The 22,625-nt window shown below is 39.7% G+C and overlaps 1 protein-coding gene across 1 annotated transcript in view; it reads left to right on the top strand.

Annotated features, from left to right (window-relative positions):
- Window positions 1-416: 416 nt before the first annotated feature.
- CHRM2 (cholinergic receptor muscarinic 2) overlaps window positions 417-22,625 on the top strand; it is a 197,361-nt gene continuing 175,152 nt past the window's right edge. The window contains exons 1-2 of the mRNA XM_036761664.1: window positions 417-767; window positions 1,050-1,221. Of these exons, the coding sequence (XP_036617559.1) occupies window positions 1,195-1,221 (27 nt within the window). The 5' untranslated portion in view covers window positions 417-767; window positions 1,050-1,194. The remainder of the gene's footprint in view (window positions 768-1,049; window positions 1,222-22,625) is intronic.

The raw sequence follows: 22,625 nt of genomic DNA, 5'->3' as shown, positions 1-22,625 counted from the left end.
CAAACAACCCATGAATATTTCAGCACAGTAATCTGTTTAAAAAGTAAACTATATTGACATTTAAATTTCCCCCACCTTGATACATGGAGTCATCGGCAATCATCTTAAAGCAACCCTGTGTTCTTCCCTATAAATTGCTTCAAGTTTCTAGCAATGACAAATTAAAAAAAAAAAAAACGGGGTGGGGATTGTGGTTCTGATGTGAAAATTGTCGATGAAGACTTGTGATCCTAATGAATCCAAAGAGGGTTGGGAGGTTGCAATGGAGGAGGGAACTAGAGGGAAAGGGGGGGAGAGAAAAGGCTGTCATCTTTGCTCATTGGGAATACCAAATCAGAGAGCAGAGAGGCTCTCATTGGAGGAAAGCTTTCAGTAGCAAATAATCCTATCATATTGAAAGAAAATTGTAAATGTTCTCTCCAGAAATTGCCTGCCCTTTGCAGCTAATAGAACACACATTACATACATACACAACACACACTTCTGGTACACCAGAGTTTTCTGAGCCCTAGTACACACACACACACACACACACACACACACACACACACACACGCAGCCTACGAGTGGGTTGGATCTTGGATTTTGCCATTTCTTACTAGGAAATACCCAGGGACACACCGAAGGAGTGTTTCCTCCCCAACTGTCAACTCTGCCTTCTTTTTCCCAGCTTCTCTGGAAGAGAATGCGTCCCGCCCTCCAGATCCCTTGTACTCCTCTCTCTGTTACGTTTGCCCCTCCGGATCCATCTCAACGGTGAAAACCAGGTTTGAAAATCCTATTTTTTTTTTTTCCTTTACAGCATCTCAGGTTAATTGGTGCTGAGGGCGGGGGCCAGCGGACTGAGTGGACACGGGGGGTAGGTTCAAGCTTTGCTGAGTGCCCTGTGTCTATATGACGCCTGAGAACCAACTCTGTCTTCAAGCCAGGACCATGAAGCCTCTAGTCTGAGGCTCTCTAGAACAGTTGTGGGTTCCCTCCCTCTACCACATCCCATTCCTCCCGCCGCTGTCGCGGTACTAACTAATCTTTCTCTTTTCTCTTGGAAGATCATGGGAGAGAGACAGCAAGCGGCTGACTCCGGACTCTGAGCATTTTGCTGAGAGACCACATGCCCGGGCTTCCAGTTTGGTGGCCCGCTGCTCCCTGCTCCTCTTCCCTTTCGAAAAACAGATCGCCTGCACCAGGGAGTGTATGCAACTTCTGCTAACCCGAGATCAGGTAAGGAGCTCCCTGCTTTCTTCCTCAAGCCTTTGCCAGGCCGGCCTTGATTTGGGCAGTGAGGGCGTCCTTTTTGCGCACTCCCTTTGGATCTCCTGTGTGTGTGTGTTTGTGTGTGTGTGTGTGTGTGTGTGTGTGTGTGTGTGTCTAGTGTTTTCTCTAGTCGGGGGATTCTTATAAAGAAACTTTGGCTTTCAAGGTTGGGTGGGTTTGGAGCAAACATTGACGAAGGTGTGTGCGTACCCTGAGAAGGAGGAAAGGGCAAACACAGCCCCTCAAAGGGATGGAGAATGACCTAACCCGGGGTGGATTGTATGAGGACTTGATGGAGGGAAGGGAGCAGCACCCGCCCAGACAATTCTCCCATAAACACACTCCTTCCAGTCCTTCGCCCACCACCCGCAGGCTGAGATTCAGTCCTGAAAAGACAAGTGGGCATCTGGCTCTCTTCTCTCCAGACTCCTCTTACCAGAGTGGATCTGGTATGACTGGGGTTCCTGGTCACTGTCCTGAAGCAAGATGTGTAGGGGGTCGCCCACTTTTTCCTTTGGCTTCTGAGGCGCTGTCTGTCTCATTGCCTGACGGAGTTGGGGCGGGGGGAGAGACCATCTTGCGCCTAGGCTCAGGCTTAGAGGGCGTCTCAAGAAGGCTAGTGCCAAGGGGTAGCTGTAGTGGTGAAAGCGGGCAGGGGGCGAGTAAAGGAGAGATGGGATCCGGGTGCTGGAGGTAAAGAGAAAGGGGACCGCAGCGCTAACGCACGCACGCGCGCGCGCGCGCGCGCACACGCACACACACACACACAGACACACACAGACACACACAGACACACACACACACACACACACACACACACACACGTCCATCCCCAGTCTTGCTCTATATCCAAAGGCTCGGGCTTCCTTCTCTGCCCCTCCCGGATCTTCCTAATCAACCGCAGCGTCAGGGCTCAGGGGGCTACCCACAAGGTTTCAGGGTTTCAGGGCAGACTCGCCCACCTAAATTCGTCGCTCTCTGTCCACTCCGGGACTGGAGGCTGCAGCCTTCCAGGAGTCCCGTAAGTCGAAGCTTTGGGGCCCGTGATTGCGCTTGCTGTTGGTAGTTAGTTGAAATCCTCCAGATCCCGGCAGTCACCTATAACTTGTAGCGTACAGGTAAGGAGCCGAGGTGCTACAAGGATCCTGGATAAGTGGAGACTTGCAATTGCACCTTTGGCTGGTTTTCTTGAATCCCCAAGATGGGGCAGGTAGGAAAGGATGGCTAGACCCGGGCTGCCTGCAATGGCGGGACCTTCAGGGCTACAGGCTAATGCGGGATCATGTCTCAGCCAGCACCTCCCTTTCACCCGGCTCCAGGTTCCTACTCATCGCCTCCCCCTCTCCCTTTCTCCATTGCCGTACCCAGCGCTGTCCTATTCCGTTTGCCTTGCCAGGAAGCCAGCAAACACCTGCTAGTCCTCATCCCAAAGCAGGCAATTTCCCGTGTGTGTACATATGTGTGTGTGTGTGTGTGTGTGTGTGTGTATGAGAGAGAGAGACAGACAGACAGAGAGACAGAGACAGAGAGAAACAGAGACAGACAGAGACACAGAGACAGAGAGAGAGGGAGAGGGACAGAGAGAAACAGAGACAGAGACAGAAAGAGAGACAGAGAGAGAGAGACAGAGAGACAGAAAGACAAAGAGAGACAGAGAGGGACAGAGAGAGAGACACATAGAAACAGAGAGACAGAGACAAAGAGACAGGGAAAGAGAGACACAGAGGGAGAGAGAGAGAGAGAGAGAGAGAGAGAGAGAGAGAGAGAGAGAGAGAGGGAGAGAGAGAGAGAGAGAGAGAGAGAGGAGAGAGAGAGAGAGAGTCAAGAGTCATTCACATTGATCAGGTGAGGGGCGTATATGAATAAGAATGGAGGAACAAGCCTGCAGACTCCTGGAGTCTGCTTTATCTGGAGCCTTCCTTTTGTAGTTAATGTAGCTACTCTAACTACATACAGTATATTCTTATTTCTCTTGTTTAGATATTACTGGGAAAAGCAGGTGAGTAAGGCTGTCCTTAAATCCAAGGGGAAGCGGGCTTTCATAGTCTTTGGTTCTGTCTCTATGCAGCATTAAGTGTCAGTAGACATCAGCTCTCCTCTGGTTACCTATCTGCCCCCTAACATTGGCAGAGACAGGTTTGAGGACACCCACACATAGAGTTAGTTAGCCAATGTGTATCACATAAGAGGACACAACAGTGACCCCAGACACTGGTTGAGCTGCAGAAGGGACTTAGGTGATGGCTGGATAGTTCACCTTTCCCCAGATTAAGTCAAACACTTACACATGCCCCTAAGGCTGGGCTCAAGATTTCACCGGGGGACCAAAAACAGACCAAGGGAACAACTGATTAAAGAAGGCCCACAGGATGTGGTGGTAGGGCCAGAGGGGTTGAGTAATTAACTTCCAACCTGAAGCAAAGCAGGCTGCAGAGCTAGCATGCTTGCGGAACATAAAAGCCCAGCATAAAGCAGCAACTATGCAGAAAAATTCTTCTGCTCTTCATCTTGAACTAGCACCAAAGAGGTGTGACCTAACTCCATAGATCAGCTAAATTGTACACACACATACACACACACACACACACACACACACACTCTTTCAGGCTATTTGCCACATTCCTTCTCCCAAACTCCAAACTGTACCAACCTGGGGGATAAGGGGAGCAAGAAAGTAAGGAGGGGAGGTTGTTTCTTTTGGAGTAATCCATCTGTGGTGAGGGATAGTGGCTACATCTCGTGTTTTATAGACATTCTGGCAAAATCTTACTAGTTACTTTATTAATGAGTAAATAATAAAGTAGTGCTGGTGCTGGTGGTGGTGGCTATTGTGCTGACGATGATATAAAGAAAACAGTTCTAAAACCTATGAAGAAAAAAGACTTGTGTCCCTGTCTGGAAGGAACAAAAATAAATGTGAAACTGGAGGAACAGAGAAGTTATTTCAGGCAACTAAGGTAATTTCATTTACACTGGTTAGATATTTTATAGAACTTGAGAATATATCATGTTTGGGCTGCAATTCAGAGGTCTGTCCACTAGTGTCATATCACCAGGAGATTCCTATTCCAACAATATTTCACTGCGATATACATGTGTGTATGTGTGTATATTAGGGATCTGAAATTACCATGAGTTAAATCATTTTTTTTATTTTTCCAGCAAAACAATAGAATAATAATTAACTTTTTCCAGTCCACTTTTTTGCTCTGAGTAAGCTAAACATGTGCTTGCTTTTGACCAAAGAGAAGCAGAATGTGACCCCTGGTCAAGTGTAAAATGTAGATCTCTTGGACATTTAGTTTACTGTGGCTGTGACTGGATGAGGGAGGGTAAGAAGAGGGATTGTCTGGATTTTACCTGGCTAAAATGCCGGGGAAAGACTGACAATTCAATTTTAGGCAGCCCTACAGTCATGCTCCCTTCCTGCAGCTCCAGAAGAGTTGTATGTGCACACATGTATGTCTGCACGTAGGTGTGTATATTTGTTTTTTCTTACAAATATAGGACGTTTATTTAAAAGATGAACATCAAGATTATTATACTCTTTGTTACTTTAAACAATACGAAACATATTGAGCTAAAACATAAAGTTGTATAATTTAAAAAAAATTAAAATAAATCAGATATACCCTATGTAAAGCCTTTTGTTTTTTAAAAAATATTTTTTGTTTGTGGAATAAAACAAGCATATATATTTGGAGGGAAATTGTTATATGGCTCTCCTGTTCAGCCCCAAATTGTATGTAGCTCCTGACTTCAGAGACAGAATGTATGAGACTAACAAACATACAAATATTTATACAAACTTCCTCTTGAGATTGAATGAATATCCCAAGTAGTCAATATGGTTGGGGTTGAGGTGGGTGGTGGCAATGTGTGTTCAAATTGTCTTTTCTTAAGCAAACTCTTGCTGATTTTCTTTTTTTTTTGCCCAAACATCCTTCTAAAGTCACTTAATTTGGCTTCGAATTTAACAACATATAGATAGGCATGATCATTTCTTATCTTCTGGCAGGTTTTCTGACCTCCTCTAACCCTCATGCCATCCCTGCCTGGCTAGTAGAATTAGTGTACAACACAGAGCAGTAGAAAGGCTCATGGGTTCAATGAAATGTTACCAACATTGCCGGGAAATATGAAGGTTCTAAGACTAGGCTTTCTTTTAGACCCAAAGATTTCCTTTATGATAACAATGCTTTTACTTACTATGGGTCAATCATTTCTCCTATTCCATTACGAACAGCTCAGAACGGCTCACAAATAGAGAAGGAAAAAAGAAGAAAATGGAAGAAAAGAAGATTAAAACAAGAGTAAGGGGGAAGAAATGGGGAGGAGGAGAAAGAGAGCCTCCACTTGGGACTCTTGTCTTCAAGTGCTAAATATATGTCATAGGTTGTAGCATGTGTGTATGTGTATGTGTGTATGAGTGTGCGTGAATGGGTGTGTGCACAAGCACATGTGAGATATTGCAATCTCGTCATATCTACTGGCATAACCAAAAGGTCTTGCTCTTACCTGAACCATCATTCATTTAAACCTTCCATTAATTCGCTAAAAGAAAAGATTTTCCTTTCCCTAGCTTAATAGCTCTAACACTAGCTCACATTTATTTAGTACTCTAAGATTTATAACTCTATAGGGTGGGTAGGGCAAATATCATTAATCCCATTTGCATATGTGGAAATTAAAATTCAGATAGGGGTAACTTGCCTAATATTACACAGGTAGCAAGACTAGTCTGGACTCCAACCCAAGCTTTTAAATTTTGTTTGCTTGTTTGTTTTTTATTACTTAGGCCAGCCTTGTTTCCCTTATAACTACTGTTTTCATATGTAGGGTAGAGACATAAAAAAAGAAAGCAATAAGATCTACTGTTGAATAAACAAGCAAATCAATCGCTCTTTGAGTCCATTCCTCTTTTCATTTTTCACTACAGCATCAAAGTGCCATGTTTTGGTTTCTCTCCCCTCCCTTCTCTTTCTCTTCCCTGCTCTTCTTCCCCTCCCTGCCTCCCTCTTTCTTTTGTTTTTTTTTTCTCCTCTACCTACCACTTGAGCATTGGTGAAATTCATTAGTATATTCCTAAAGATCACTTATCTTCATTTTTTTTTCTAAAGAGCCCACTAGGAGCAAAGTATGGTGTGGTGTGTTGTGAATACAAAGAGAGATACAATGGCAGATCCTACTCTCAGGGAACATAGTCAAATTTGAGGGAGAGGATAATTGTCTAAGACAGCTATGAGGGGAAGATGAGTGAAAATGAGAGTATCAGAAAAAGTGAAATGAGAATTTGAGGAGGGAGAGGTCAGACTCACTTTCTGGAGGGAGGAGGGCAGTTAGTGCTTAGAGAAGTGTTTGGCACATCAATTATTTTTCAGTCATGTCCAACTCTTCATAAACCCTTTTAGGATTTTCTTGCAAAGATACCAGAGTAGTTTGCCATTTCCTTCTCGAACTCATTTTACAGATGACTAAACTGAGGCAAAAAGGGTTAAGTGACTTCCCCAAGGTCATATGCCTAGTAAATATCTGGTGTCAGATTTGAACTCATGGAGATGTCTTCCTGGGTCTAGGACCAGCACTCTATCCACTGTGCCACCTAGCTGCCCTTTGTGTTTGTTTCATAGTGGGTATTTAATAAATGTTTATTGACCTGACTAGATTGTGTGGGGGTTAATTTCAGGGATAAAGGATGTTTGAATAAAGGTGGAGAGAAAGAGAGAGAAAATGGCATTTAGGGGCTGAATTTAGCCCAGCTTATAGTCCAGAATGAGAGACCTATAATAAAAGGCTAATAAGAAAGCATGGTAGAACAATATAGTGGAACATCTTGAATGCCATATTTAGTTTTTGTTTAATTTGATAGGCAATGAGAAGTCAATGAAGGTCTTTTAGTAGAGAATTAGTAGTATCAGAGCCATGTGTTAAAAAGATAAATGATATGAATCTGAAAGATAAATCAAAAATATATAGACTGGAGGAAGGAAGGATAGGTAGGAGGCTATTATCATAATATAGTTGAAAATGGATGGGCATCTGAACAGAGTGGCTACCAGGAGACTTGACAGGAGGTGGGACAGCTGTGAAAACTTGTTCAGAAGTAGAATGAAAAGGACTTACTAGGTGACTAATTGGATTGTGAAGTGATGGAGATAGAAAAGTCAAAGGTGACTATCAGATTATAACATTGAGTGGCTAAGAACATGGTGGTGCCATTAACAGAAACAGAGAATTCAAAAAGGGGATGGCTTTTGGAGAGAAGATAACTTCAGTTTGAAGCATACTAAGTTTTAGATGCCAGTATCTAGGGGGATAGATACAACAGTATGGGAGTAAATCTCTGGAGAGATGATGATAATAAATTAATATTTGGAAGGTTTGTTTTAATAGAATTGATAGTTAAAGTAATGGTGATGGATAAAATTTTATGAAGGAAGAGAGCATAGAAAGAAAAAAGAAATAAAGATAGGATCTAGAGGGAAATCCACACTTAAAAATAAGGAGAAGGAGGATGTGTGCTATTCAAGAAGACAGAGAAGTAATGACCAGAGAGCAAGAGGAAAATCATGAAAGTAGTCATGTCATGAAATCCAGAGGAAGAAGTCTCTCTCCTATGCTATAGTTATGCATCAAATGCCTTTTGAACACCTCAAATGTTTCCCCTATAGCCACTGTTTTCATACAAAAGGCAGGGATGTAAAAAAAGAAAGCAATAATATCTACTGTTGAATAAACAAGTAAATCAATTGCTCTTCACTCTAAGTCCATTCCTCTTTCCATTTTTCACTACAGCATCAAAGTGCCATGTTTTGGTCTCTCTCTCCTCCCTTCACTTTCTCCCCTGCTCTCTTGCCCCTCCCCTTCTTTCTCTCTCCTTTTTTTCTCCTTCTCTGTGTGAAATTCATTAGTATATTCCTAAAGATTACTGTCTCCACCTTTATTCAAATATCCTTTATCCCTGAAATTAACCCCCACACAATCTAGTCAAGTCAATAAACATTTATTAAATGCCCACTATGTGCCCAACGCAAAGGGCAGCTTGGTGGCACAGTGGATAGAGTGCTGGTCTTAGACCCAGGAAGACATCTCCATGAGTTCAAATCTGATCCCAGACACTAGCTGTATGACCTTGGGGAAGTCACTTAACTCTTTTTGGCTCAGTTTCATCATTGGTAAATAAGACACCCTAGGCATCTCAAATTAAATATATCCAAAATAGAACTCACTACCACTACTAATCATCCCCAACCTTCCACTCTTCTGAACTTTCCTCTTACTGTTGAAGGTACCACTATCCTCCCAATCACCCAGCCTCCCAACTTCAGTGTTATGCTAGACTCCCCAATTCTCATTATTTCTACCTTCCCAGCATATCCCATAGTCACCTGCTTTTTTCTACTCACACAGCCACAAGTCTAGTTCAGGCCCCCATCACCTATTACTGGACAATTACAGTAATTCTCTGTGTTCCTTGCATCCCACTCCAATCTATCCTCTATTCAGCAGCCATAGGTATTTTTTCCCTAAGATGTTGGTGTGGGCATGTTACCACCTTGCCTAATGAGATCCATTGGTTTTCTATTACCTCAGGATTAAATATGATCTCATCTGTTTGGCATTTAAAGCTCTTTGTAACCTGGCTGCTTCCTACCTTTCCTATCTTCTTATACTTACTGCCTTCTATGCACTCCACAATCTGGTAACACTGACCTACTTGCATTTCCTCTAACATGGCACTCCATCTCCTTATGTTTGGATTGGCTGATTCACTTACTATCCCTCGCTTCCTTCAAGATTCAGCTCAAATCCTATCCTCTGCAGGGCACCTCGGCGACTAGTGCCTTCTCCTATCATATATGCATACATCTATATGTAAATATACACAGATATACACACATATACACAATATACATCTATACACATACACACATAAATATATGCACATATACATGTGTTTATCCATGCACACCATATTGTACATCCATGCATATTTATAGTTATACATATGTGTGTATACATGTATATATGCCTTGTATACTGTTATATATGTGTGTGCACACACACACACACACACACACACACTATGTATCTGTATATTGTACCTAGTTATTTAATTGTTTGCTCCAGTAGAATATTAGGTCTTTCAGCAAAGGACTATCCGGCAGGGATAGTATTGTTTTGCCTTTCTTTCATCACTAGCATCTAGCACAGTGCCTGGCATACGGTAAGAACTTAATAAAAAATTGTTGTCTGACTGGCTATTGAGAAAGAGGGGGGTTTCACAATGGCAAATGACACAAAGGGATAAAAATGAATGAGAGCAGAGAAAAAGCCAAGGAGATATATATGTATATATATATATAGATAGATAGATAGATAGATAGATAGATAGATAGATAGATAGATACAAAACTGAAGATCAAAAGAGATAATCTATGTTAAGTATTTAGCAAGAGGCCCAACGCATAGTGGGTACTTAAGGAATGATTGCACCCTTCCCTTCCTCCTTTTGTTTTGTTTGCTTTTAGTATAGTGGAGAACTGGGATATTTTGTAACTTGAAGTCAAGGGAGATATAGAAGGTATTTGAGCAAGTAGGGGAATGTTAGAGCATTATCAGATAGGTAGGGAACAAATATTTATTAAGTAACTCCTTGGCACTGTGCTAAGTGTTTTACTAACATTAACTGGGAGATGGGAAGACAGACAAGTGATGGTACAAATGATAAGGTTAGCTGCAACAAGGAAAAGATCTACTTGCTCTTCAGAGGCTGGATGGAAGGATGGCAAAATGAATGAGAATCTTGTGGAGCTTCAAAAAAAGAAAGAGGACTAGGCCAAGGTCTAGGAGCTTCAATCTTTTCAGTAAAGTAGCAGGTGAGAGTTTGATGTTAATAGGTACTATAGGGAATGTAGTAGTAGGGCATCAAAAAATGAACAAAGGTTCAGGGTAGATTATATAAATTTTTGGTTATCCAGGTGACCCGTCACCTTTTCATGATTTATTCCAGAGGTATTCAGCAGTTAGGGAGTAGGAGTGAAAGAAGTAGAAATTAGGAACAATTCAGAGTTACAAGTTAGCCAGGCTGGGATCGCATACAATCTACTTCAGCATTCTCACTTTCATTACTATTTCCCTGTTCTCATTATGAAGATACCATCCCATCCCTCGTCAAGTACTTCGAATGGTTGTTCAACTCTTGGGGCTGATTCTTTTAGGAGTAGCAGTCAATGCAGCATCATGGAAAGATCTGATATGTAGTCAGAAGGCCTAGGTCCAAAACCCAGTTATGCCACATAGCACTTTTGTGACCTTGGGAAAGTCACCAGATCTCTGGACCTGAGTTTTCTCATCTGTAAAATGAAGGAATTTGACTAGAATACCCCTAAAATTTCTTAAAGTTCTAAATCTATGATGCTATTCTGGACTTCAACAAGAATAACTCTCCTTAATTACAAAAAGCTGAAAATTGGTCTCAATGCATTCCTTCAAACCTTCAAGCTCAACTTGGTCATATAAAGGTTTATGCTTAGGAGTTAAGATACTATTGAGGTGGAGGAGCAGTTTGTCTTTGAACACGTGTACATTTGAGAAATAGTACTCTGTATTTGGAGTGACAATGCAGTGCTATTTGATCTTTTCTGATGTCCTAAAACCTGGATGCTGCAAATTGGGTATAGAGGACACTCTTGGCAAAACTTGATTGTTCTCTTTCATTCACAAATACTTATGATGAAGCAAAGCCCTGAAGAAAGGAATAGTTTTTCTATTGATGGACCATCTCCTAATCTGGTTGCCCAAGACATCATCTGCTTGAAGTATATGCATCGGTCTTTACTCAGTTCTTCTCTTTTTCCATTCTAATTGGTATTATCTATTGGACTGCATGTTGCAACTATGCTGTTCATTCTGATTGATGTCATTCATTTATCCATTATATCTAAGGAAGATGCAATATGGAATCCTCTTCCTTTCTTCCTTCCTTCCTTCCTTCCTTCCTTCCTTCCTTCCTTCCTTCCTTCCTTCCTTCCTCCTTCACTCCTTCCCCTGCCCTTTCTTCTTCCTTTTCCCCTTTCTTCCTCCTTTCTTCCCTGTTTCCCTTCCTTCTTTCTTCCCATCCTCCTTTCTTTTACCTATGTGCTCAAATTTCCTGTTTTTAACTATGACCTATATATACGATCATCTTAACTGATGCTGTTACCATGGTAATGCTGCCTGAAAGATAGGGGGACACACTAATAAATCAGTTTCCTTCATTAACATAAGAAATTTTTATCATCACACTCAAACGAAGTACAATTGGGTCAAAAATCAGATACTAAGGCTGAATGATTTCTTAACTTCCTTCCTGGCTTCTTTTATTTTGTTCTTCCTTTTCATTCTTTTTGTAATTTTCTCTTCCCTCCCTCCCTCTTTCTTTCCTCTCTTCCTCCTTTCCTCTTTTCTTTTCTTTTCCTTCTTCTTTTCCTTTCTTTTTTACAGTTCTCACAGAACATTGCCCTCTGTGGCATATTAAAGGTAAGAGCCTTGGTTTAGAATGGGATGAATCCTGATTAAAATGTTGAGGGTGTAGACAATATCAACTTGATTTTGAAAAATAAATTGATAAGAGCTACACTTAACTAAAGTCTTTTCCCCTGGGCCATGCTCAGCAGAAGGCATTTTGTACCTTAATGTCCAGTGATGGGGAATCATTAGATGCATGCATAGGAGAGATACTTAAAGAAGCCATTTGATGTATCCCTCTGCTTCCAAGCAGGCTGTTTTATTTCATTGTGGGTTTGCTACATTTTGGGAGATGTTTCTTGGGAAGACAGGGACACAACACACACTTGCATACACACAGAGACAGACATACATATGCACACACACACACACACACACATATACATATATGTATACATCAGGGGAGAAAAAACAAATGTCTCCATATTCTGTCCTCAACAAGTGTTTATTGACTTAATGATGGTATTGAAGGCAGAGTGTTGCTACCTTAGAAATTTTCTCACTATTGTATCCTCTTTTAAAATGTCTTGATGTCTTTTGTCTTTTAATAAAAGTCATTATTGTTATCATTTTCATTTGCATTTATGTTATACAAAACAATATGCATTCCTATTTATCGTATACCATTAATATATGTAATAGAAATATAGCAAATAAAACATTTGCTTTAAATATAAAATTAACATTAGATAAAACTTGTCCAAGGATGTATATGTATTAATACTCATATAACAAATATCAAATTTATTGATAATGGTGCACAGAACTTCTGCCAGGTGCTATGCAGCTCATCAAAATAAAACATGATCTTTGTTTTCAAAGACCTCATTTTGTTTGAGTAATTCCAATTTGGGGTTAAAGTTGAGATATTTTTTAAAGCATCAATTTCAAACATGCTACAAGTGATGACACACCTGGATAGTAATATTTTACCTCTGAATGATCATCTTAGGTGGTATTTTTCGGCAAACACCAAAAAGATTTGACAAATGAAAATAGGGCTGTCTTTGAGCTAAAGTGGAAACATGAACCTGATTTTCCAAATGGCAGAAGTGTCAGTTTGATAAATGTTAGCAATGTATTCCCCTTTAATTGGTCAACTTCTCCATCTCACAGTGTAATGTGCATCTTCTTAAATTTACACACAGATACCCCATTTAAATCATGCTTATAAAACCTCAGTCCTACATACACATGAAACAAAAATATACCATGAACTCCCTGAATTCTGTGCACCTCAAAATTAAAAATGAATCTTTTCTAGGCAAATAAGTGGATATGTTGTTCTGCTCATAAGCTGTCAAAAATGAGAAAATTGAGGGAAAGATATTGTTTTCAAAGATGCTTTCCTGCTCTGAACTAGAATATGAAAACAGGCTTTCATTTTTCTGAATCAGGAATAACCTAGGATAAACTTCTTCCAAGAGCATGCAGAAACTATTTTTTCTCAAACTTTCTTCTCTATCAGATATCAGTGGCCTTCATCATTACCTTTATTGTTTTGGCCCATAAACTATTGTATAGTGCAGTGGAGAGAGCTCTAAATTTGGAGTCAGAGAGCCTGGATTCTAATCCTGGCTCTGTTCCTTCTTACTTCTGTGACCTTGGAGCAGGTACTTCACAGCTCTAGGCATCAATGGAATCATTTAGAAAATGACGAAATTGTACTAAGCACCCTGGAAACAGCCCTATGAGGTAGATTCCATCATCATCCCCATTTTACAGTTAAGGAAACTGAGGCAGAGAAAGTGACTTGCCCAGGATCACATAGCTAGGATGTTTCTTAGGTTGGATTTGAACTATAGGCTTAGGCAGTGCTTTATCCACTATACTACCTAGTTGTACAAAGAAAATGCATCTAAGTAACATAAACCACATTGGCCATGTCTGATAGCCTCATTCTTCTCCTCCAGTCCATCAGGCATCGGCTTAGAGGAGAGAGAGACAGCCATCACGATAGTTCTCCTTGACTAAAGACTGGCCACTACATTTATCAGAGTTCTGATGTTTTTCAGTGTTGTTTTACTTTTCATTTTTGTAGTCATCATTATTCCATGCTTCTGTTTATTTAACTAGATCAGTTTACATGTGTCTTCTTATGATTTTCAAAATCTTTTATATTCATTGTTTTTGTTGCATGAAAATATTCCATTGCATTTCTATACCTCAATTTGTAATCTTGTTGATATAGCTATTTTAGAATAGTCTTGGTATTATTTTCCTTTTGTATTTTTCACTCCATTGTTGTTTTTCCTCTGTTCTGCCACTCTTCATTTGTCTTGTAACCTCTGTGGTCCACTTCTGAAGAATTCAAGGGTAAAAGAAGTTAAGAAGCAAATTACACTGGAGTCGCGATTAATTCTACTTTTCTGTATCACAAACTCACTAGAAAATCTTCATAGCTTCTTCTTCCCACTCTCCCATCATACTCTCTCACCTTGCTCATCCTGTGGCAAACCCCCAATGGTGGTAGGTGGAGCAGGCAGTTGTGAATATGGAATTGGGTTTGGTGTGGGCTTGGTGATGGCCAGGATGGGGGAAGAATAGGAACATTTCAAGTCCTTTTCTTTGTTCCCTCCTCAGCATCTGAATTTCCTCCATCACTTGTGGGTTACTTTACACAAAATTAGAGTTCAGTAATGGATCCAAGGATAGTAATAGGTTGGTAATCTCCAGGGACAGGAGAGTTTTCCTTTTTCTCCTAGAATGCAACTACACAGATTTTGATTTCCCTCTCACTGCTACTCCCAGGGAAAAACAAAGATCCTGAACACCCACCCTTGCTGCATCACTTACTCACCAAAAGAATAAGCCCCAGAATTAGAATAGATGGCTAACAAAAAGTACCATAGGAAAGGAACTGATGCAATCATTCCTATCTAACATCAGCTTCTAAGACTTGGACATAGACAATGAGTACGACGAATAAAATAAAACTTCCATTAAATTTCATATTGTTGGACAATATTGAAATTGTAAATGAGTACAATGAGTAAAATAAAACTTTCATTAAATTGCATATTATTGGGCAATATTGAAATTTTAAAAATCCTAATGCCTTCATTTCCCAGATATATAATGCTTCCTTCATATGCAGTATGAAAATAAGTGAGATCATAAGGACTGTATATAATAAGGACTGCATATAATAAGTCTTCAAGGAAGCCAAGGTCTTCAGTTCCTCTTTAGGAGAATGACTATCAAGTTTCAATATCAAAGCCACTTTTCCAAGCCTGGTCAGTGTTTTACCCTGATGGCGCCATTATTTTTCTATCGTTCTCTATCTCTGTAGCCTGCAGCCAAGAAGACCTCGTGTGAAAAGGCCAAGGGTGTCACAATTTACTAGTCCTTTTTTTTCTTTCAGTGCAGATGTCTGTTGCTGCTTTTCAAGGGGTGGAGGCCGGGGGAGGAGAAGATGGTGCAGATTTATGTCTGTAGTCTTTGGTACCTTGCTGTCATTCAAAGGGAGCCATGTGAGGGGTTTGTTTTTACGTTCTCATAACAAAGGAAAAACTGGTGAAGGAAGATTTTTTCCCCTTGGTTTTGACTGCTAGTACAAACCTCAGAAGGTTGGATGCAAAGGTTTTGACATCCATCACAAGCAGCTCCTTCAGAGGAAATGCCACTATAATATTCTATGCATAACTGTGAATCAGTAAGTTAAAAAAAAGAGAGACTGAGTACAAAAACACATAGTTCATCCTTGGGTTTTGTGTGTTTAGAGAAAGGAAATGCTTCTCTCTTAGTCAGACATCATGTCTGGGGGCTAAGAGACAACATGGTATTTTTTTTTGGTGGGGGAGCCCTGGCCTTAGTAGTCAGGAGACTTTCATTCTCTTGCTCATTCTTCTTCGTACTAGCCGTGTGAACTTGGACAAATAACTCAATATCTCTGAACCTCTGTTTTTGGTTTTGTTCTGCTTTGTTTAAATGGCAATAATAATAAGTGCCTGGTGTGTTTCAAAGTGTTATGATAAGGAAATGAGATAATGATTATAAAAGTTCTTTGAAAATTGCCTGTCACAGGCAAAAAGTAGAAGCCATTTGGGGTATAGTTCAGGAGTCATGGGCTTTGATCAGAATTTACACAGGACATAGTCATACTGGACCACCTTCCTCCCCTAGTGGGGAAAAAATATTCATGTAATAAAGGTCAAATGAGTTGTATAACCTTGAACAAATCATATTCTCTCAGTTTCCTCATGGGCCTATTTCTCCATCCATAAATTGAGGTCATTGAACTAGATAAGAGTCCAAGTCCCTTCCAGGTATAAAGTTCCATAATTCTACTCTCTTGTCCTAGTGTTATGCAGAGGTGAAGAATAAGCACCTCCATTGATATCTCTCACAAGATGAAATGTCCCAGGATCCTCTGCAAGAATAAGTTTAAAGCTTTAGAAAGCGTACAGGCCTGGCCTTCTCTGTAGACAGGAGTAAGATATTATTTATGGGGTATGAAGTCAATCCTGTGAAAAGATCTATGCTGCTCTAAAATCATCACTTTCCCACTACTCTTCCATGACTCTTTTGATTTAAACTATCTCCAAAAGATTTCCTTTAAATGTAAATTGTTACTTGAGAGGTGTCTCATCAAGTGTCATAGTGTCCATTATCATGAAAAGTATAACTTAATCTATCAGATTAGCCCTAAATTTTAAGGGAAGTAAGGTAAGTTTTAAGGCAGGATGGAGGGAAATAAATATCTGACACTTAGAGTCCCATTAAAGAAATAAGTCTGAACCCCATAGTAGGAGGCCCTAGTGTAGGCAGAAGGAGGTGGAAGTAAGGGAACTATAACGGCACTAGACACTTAATGGGTCTGTTAAGGAGCAAAACAGGGCATGTAAAAACCATTTTCTGAGAGCAAATTGACAATAACCAGTGGTTAACTCAAATAAAGAAACAAGACTAGCTTATATGTAACTATAAACATACAAACATGTTTTTTTTTGCACATACAAACACACACATACACACACTGGACAACTTGTACTTTCAATTCTCCTTACTGACTTTGTCTGCCTCTAATTCCATGTCAATCTTTCTTGCCTTTGCACAGGCTGGGTCCCCTGCCTGAAATGTACTCCCTGCTAATCTCGAGTTTCATTTGACTTCCCCCAGTTATTAGCACTTTCTTCCTCCTCAAATTTTATGCTATGTATTTTCATCTCTATATGCACATTATGGGCTAGTTATAAAGTGAGCTGTGTGCTTCACTGGTACCCATTGGTACTGTCAAGAGAAATTGAATGCATTGATTAGAGGCCCTGTCTGGACTTTACTGGAAGAGATAAGCAAGAATCACATAGGAAGTACAGTCAAGATGGGTTTCACTCTGCATGGGGGTGTGGGGTGGGGGGTTAGGAGGGATTTACATAGTAGTGAGATCTTAAAACCATTTGAATATTTGAGAATAGGATGGTTGTTTTTCACTATTTGTCTTTCTATCCCCAGACTGGCACAGTTCCTTCCACAGTGTAGGGGCTTTAGGAATGCTAATTTAATTCAGTGTTGCTACCATATTACTGAGATTGACTTGCCTTGGCATTACACAAAATAAAGGCCCTGAGTTGGCTACTATGCGTTCCTTAGGTTTTCTATTTACATTTCTGCTGTTGAGACTAATCATTTGTTTGTTTGCAGGAAAACCTCTAGCCTTCATTAGAAACATTAGTGCCTATCAGTCAATAATCCCTGTTAATTTTCACGAGTAATTAAAATTTCACACTCACATTTCAATATCATTCAATATTTTCCCACACTGACACTTTTAATCAAGCATTATCTTGCACAAGGGAACTACAACAGGACTCTAATTAGGATGCAGTAATTGTTCTTCACCTTTGCAGTTTAGCTTTTAACTGTGACTCATTTACTTCAACAAAATTTGAGATTTTTTTCCCCTTTCACCATGCACCAAATTATAAGGATGTGGGTCTTGGCTCCCTGCTCTGTAAAAATTTACCGGTTTAAAAACATTATAATTTTCCATTCCTAGCCATAATATGGAATAAATGCCATTTTCCCCAGTAAGTTTCCGTATTCAAAGGCAAGGCAATGACACCTTTCTAGCATTGGTGTTCAAGATTGAATCCCAGGAGTGGTTTTCATGAAGAAAGAGGGGTTGTCAACTGTCTCCCCTTTGATCCCTGGCTTCTTCTCATAGAAACAAAAATCACTGGCTTTTTTTAGCCCCGGTAACACAATGAGAGTTCATATGGATGACAATTCCTCTTGTATCAATTCCTCCTCTTACCTTCATAAATGCTCAATACTGCTTAATCCACTCAGTGGCTCCTTAGCATCTACAATTGGCTATTTTTTTGTTCAGCTTCATCCCCCCTCTTTTTAGAGAAGGTTGGATTTAAATGCTGTCTGTAATTGGCAACCAACCCTGCTCTTTTTTCCCCTTTTTAATGCATCCTGATAATATTCCGATCTGCTGGCACCTCAAGGCATGACATGCATTTTCAGAAATAATTGACAGTAGCTTTAACTTTGTCATCTGATTGTCTTAAGACTTGGAGATTTTAAAGATTTAAAATGTAAGGAGAATTAAAAATTCTGCTGGTCTGAAAACTGTAATACCTGAGGTCTTTTAATGGCTACACACTCCAATCTGAAACTTTTCTGTTCTTCAATTTAAAAAGGGATAACTTATCCATGCACACAGATTTCCACCAGAATTTGACTAGCTCTTTTCTATTTCTTAAAACTTCCATCCTGTAGAGATTAACTCTACTTTTACAGAAGAAGCTTGGAATCAATTGCTCACTGATATAAAATCCATCATTGCTTTCTCAGCTTCCTTCTATACAATCACAGGATGACAACCTTTCCAGCATTTTTTTACTTTGTTTTGATTGTCATTTTTTAAAAGAAAAAACACCCTTTACTTATTCTTTAAGTTGAGTCATTGGTGTGTGTGCCTCTCTCTCTCTCTCTCTCTCTCTCTCTGTGTGTGTGTGTGTGTGTGTGTGTGAAACTTTATGTGACCTAGTTTTATGGCATTTTTTTCATAAACTCACAGTTCTGGATCATAGATTTTAAGAAAGCTTTGAGAATCACCTAGTCCAATCTTCTTATTTTACATATTTGAAAACTGAGACTCTGACAGGTGAAGTGATTTTTTCTAATTTCACCAAGAAAATAAGAAGCAGAACTGGATCTGAACTGAGTTCCTCTGCTCTGTTATACCATGATATCTTCTTTTATCCTCTAATCTTTGACTAAGTTCTTATTAAGCTACTCAATATTTTTATTATTCACATCCCCCCCACCCCCCACACACAGCTCACCATTCTTAATGAAATATATTGTCCCTTCATCTTGGCATCCTGCTTAATATCTCAGTTTCCTGCATTTTCCTTCTAAGGCAGCTTTGTTTCTCCATTCCTTTATTATAGGCTTCCTGTGATCAAGTCTGTGGAGTTTTTTTATCCAAACTAACAAAAATAAAAACTCTAACAGGAGAAAAATAAAGCAAACCTCAGCACCCCTCCTAACCCACCTTCACTTTATTTCTTTACTAGAAGGTATATATAACAGACCAATTTCAAAATTTTCGTTGCTCAGGGATAGGAGTGATATTGGTGCTGATAAAGATGAAAAGAAATGGAAGGAAGAGTAGCAGCATTACTGAGATGATCCTTTTCCAATTGTATTTATTTTCCTATACTTCTGCCAAATATTTGGAACACTGATCAGTGAAGAGGAACCTAAATCCTGATTTGAGAGCCAACATTCTTTCCATTCAAGAAACATTCAAGTAGCTTCTATGGGCAAGGTACTGGAGATGCAAAATTTTTAAAAAATAGATATAGCTGCAACCACAAGGAGCTTGCATTTTATCTGGGGTAAACAATGCATGCATAGAAAATTAAATATAAAAAATATAGAAAGTAAATTCCAGGGGGAAGATACAATTTTGTATAAAGAAAGGTGGTTTGTTAGTAATAGGAGAGGTTGGAGTGAGGTTTCCAAAGATACAATAAAAAGGCACAATAAAACGTGATAGGAATTTAGGAAAGGTGACCAAGGCAGGAATTAGTAGATTCTGTAGGCCTAACTGCTTATCTCAGGGTAGGGCAGGATTGAAATATTCATCTCCCTTTCCCCAGATAGGTGGGCTGGGCTAGAGCAGAGCTCATACCATTGCTGAGAAAATTACAGGTAGGTCCAGGTTTTGTAAAGAATGAACCCCTGAAATATTTAAATGCATACTATTTGAAGTTATAACTATGTAAAATATGTTAATTTATTCTAGTCCAATGGAAACATGTAGTGTAAATTGGAATAAAAAGAATACTTTAGGGGATTCATTATTTATACTAATTAAGACCTATCTTCCCGTGTGTGTGTGTCTGTGTGTCTGTGTGTGTATGTGTGTCTGTAGGAAGTGGCAGCACAGAAGCGGTTTTCTTCCTTTACTGATTGGTGGCTGGTATGGTGTGGGTAGTGAGGAGATGTCAGGGTCCTTGTTCTTGCCTGGTGGTCAAGACAAGGGATCCTAAGAAGGTAATTCTACTGACTCCTGGGCAATAGAGCATGTACATCATCTGCCTTTGTTGCTTTTTGAAGGTGGGGCCAAAATCAAAGATGCTTATTTATTCTTCTTGGAGCTATGAATGTCTTTTAGTTGACTCTAAATGAATGAGTACTGATTCTTAGAGTAGTTTAGGCAATATACTAATTCAATCTCAGAGTCTGAAGAGTAGACAACAAAGAACTACTATGAAATGGTGATGATAATCAGTGAGATGATGGGCATACATCACACCGACACATGCATACACCAGTTGAACACTGGTTGCACATGTATTTCCAATTATAAAAGTTTAATAGTTATAATAGTTACACAATTCACAGTACCAATTTATAGTTATGATAATAATAATCTTTTATATAGTACATTAAAGTTTACAAAACATTTTATATATGTTGACACATTTGATCCTCACAACAACCTGGGAGGAATGGGCTATTACTATCCCCATTATACAGAGGAGGAAATCAAGTGAGACAAATAGAGAATAAGTGACTCGCCCAGGGTCACCCAACTAGTAAATGTCTGAAGCGAGATTTGAACTGATTTCTTCCTAATTTCAAATATAGGACATTATGCCCTGCACTATCCAGCTGCCTCATGAAATAATTGTGACAAATAATAGCTATAGCAATAACTAAGTATGAATAGTTACATAGTTACATAATTAGTAATAATAATAGTAATTAATAAGTCACGATAGCAAATTAGTCCTTAATTTCCTTTAGAAGTATAATTTTCAAAAGGAACACCATTGTGGGGAGTGTAAGAAAATAAATTTAAGAACAAAGAACAAGAAGAGTGTACTCTTTATCTTCATTCGGTTGTATTATATTGGCTTTGACCCATAACCTCCCATAGTCTATTGCTAGATGTCTGTACATAATCAAAATTCCCATGTTAACTTCAGGTAAATATTGCTTTTCTTTGGAGCACCTCTTTTAAGCCACAGGCATTACTGAATGGTTCTAGTCTCCTTCCTTGGCTTTCAGAATGGCCAATTTGATTTTGAGGAGAGCATCTCGAAGCAACCTTTTTTTTTCCAGAGAAAAGCTGGACTCATGAAGCAAAATGTCATCGCTATGGGTCCCTTTTTTCTGAAGTAGCGTCTCTTCCCTTGAGATTTTGAGCTAAATCAAGTCGGTCTCTGAAAGCTTCTTAGATACCATGGGTCTGCGGTGATGCTCCTTTGCCTCAGCTGAATCCAATTAACCTTCTCCGGCAGATGCTGAGTGAATGATTGAGCACATGACATTTTAAAGGAACTGGGCTTATTTTTTTAAATACACAACATATGTTCAAAAATGAATTTAACCCAACAAAGAGCACATACTAGCTAAACAAACAGGTTTTTTCACAGTGGGGATGCGTTTACACTATGCCATCTGCACCTTCTTATCTGGTTCCATTTGAAAGATGGCTGCCCTGAATCAGGGATACAGTGTGTTTTCACCGAACAGAATGATATCATTTGGCACGTGCAGCAAACTTACAGCCTTCGTCTCATTAGTGCTACATTAGAGCATCCACTCATCCATCCATCTATTCATCCAGCTAGTTATCTAGCCATTTATCAATTCATTCACCCGAGAAATATTTATTGAACGTATCCTTTGAGTAAGATGCTATTTGCTGGAGCACCACCTTCTGAGGTAATTTAACTACTTGTAGCTCTTCCAAAAAACAATATTAATGTCAAGTCAGGGTAGGAACAAAAACCTAGCATCATTCAACCCTGAGGCTTGGCCTGAGCAATTGAAAAAGGAGTTATCTCCACATTTGTTTTATATGAGCTGCATAGGTTAAAAATGACAATCATCCCCAGAATATTTAGTGAATGTTGGTGTCATCATTCTCCTCTTTCCTTCCTTGGAGTTAATGAATCTGTACTATACCCACTTCTTTCCTCCCCTACCTCACCAAGACCTTCCACTGGTCCTATTGATTAGCACACCTGCTGGATCCGCCTTTCCCTCCTCCCATTCCAGGTATAGCTTAAAGGTCATCCAAAAGTGTTAATGACTGGTTATACACCCAGGGAAATTTGTGGGCTAAGCACCAACAAAGGACACCCACCACTACACTCCTAAAGCTGGAAGACTTCAGAAATCTAAGGACAGCTTACCCTTCATACATAACTTGAGATCATAACAAAATTAAGATGTTCCCCTAGCATTTACCTATGTGAAAAGATACCTCAATTAGAATCACAGGATGCCAAACATCCTGCCAAACATGCCAGAAAATTCCATTGTTTGTCCAAATGCTAACATGTTTGCCTGTTTTCCAAATTATGAAGACAGCATAGAGCCATTTC

The sequence above is a fragment of the Trichosurus vulpecula genome, chromosome 5 (genome assembly GCF_011100635.1).
Source record: "Trichosurus vulpecula isolate mTriVul1 chromosome 5, mTriVul1.pri, whole genome shotgun sequence".
NCBI lineage: Eukaryota > Metazoa > Chordata > Mammalia > Diprotodontia > Phalangeridae > Trichosurus > Trichosurus vulpecula.
This window is presented reverse-complemented; position numbering and strand designations above follow the sequence as displayed.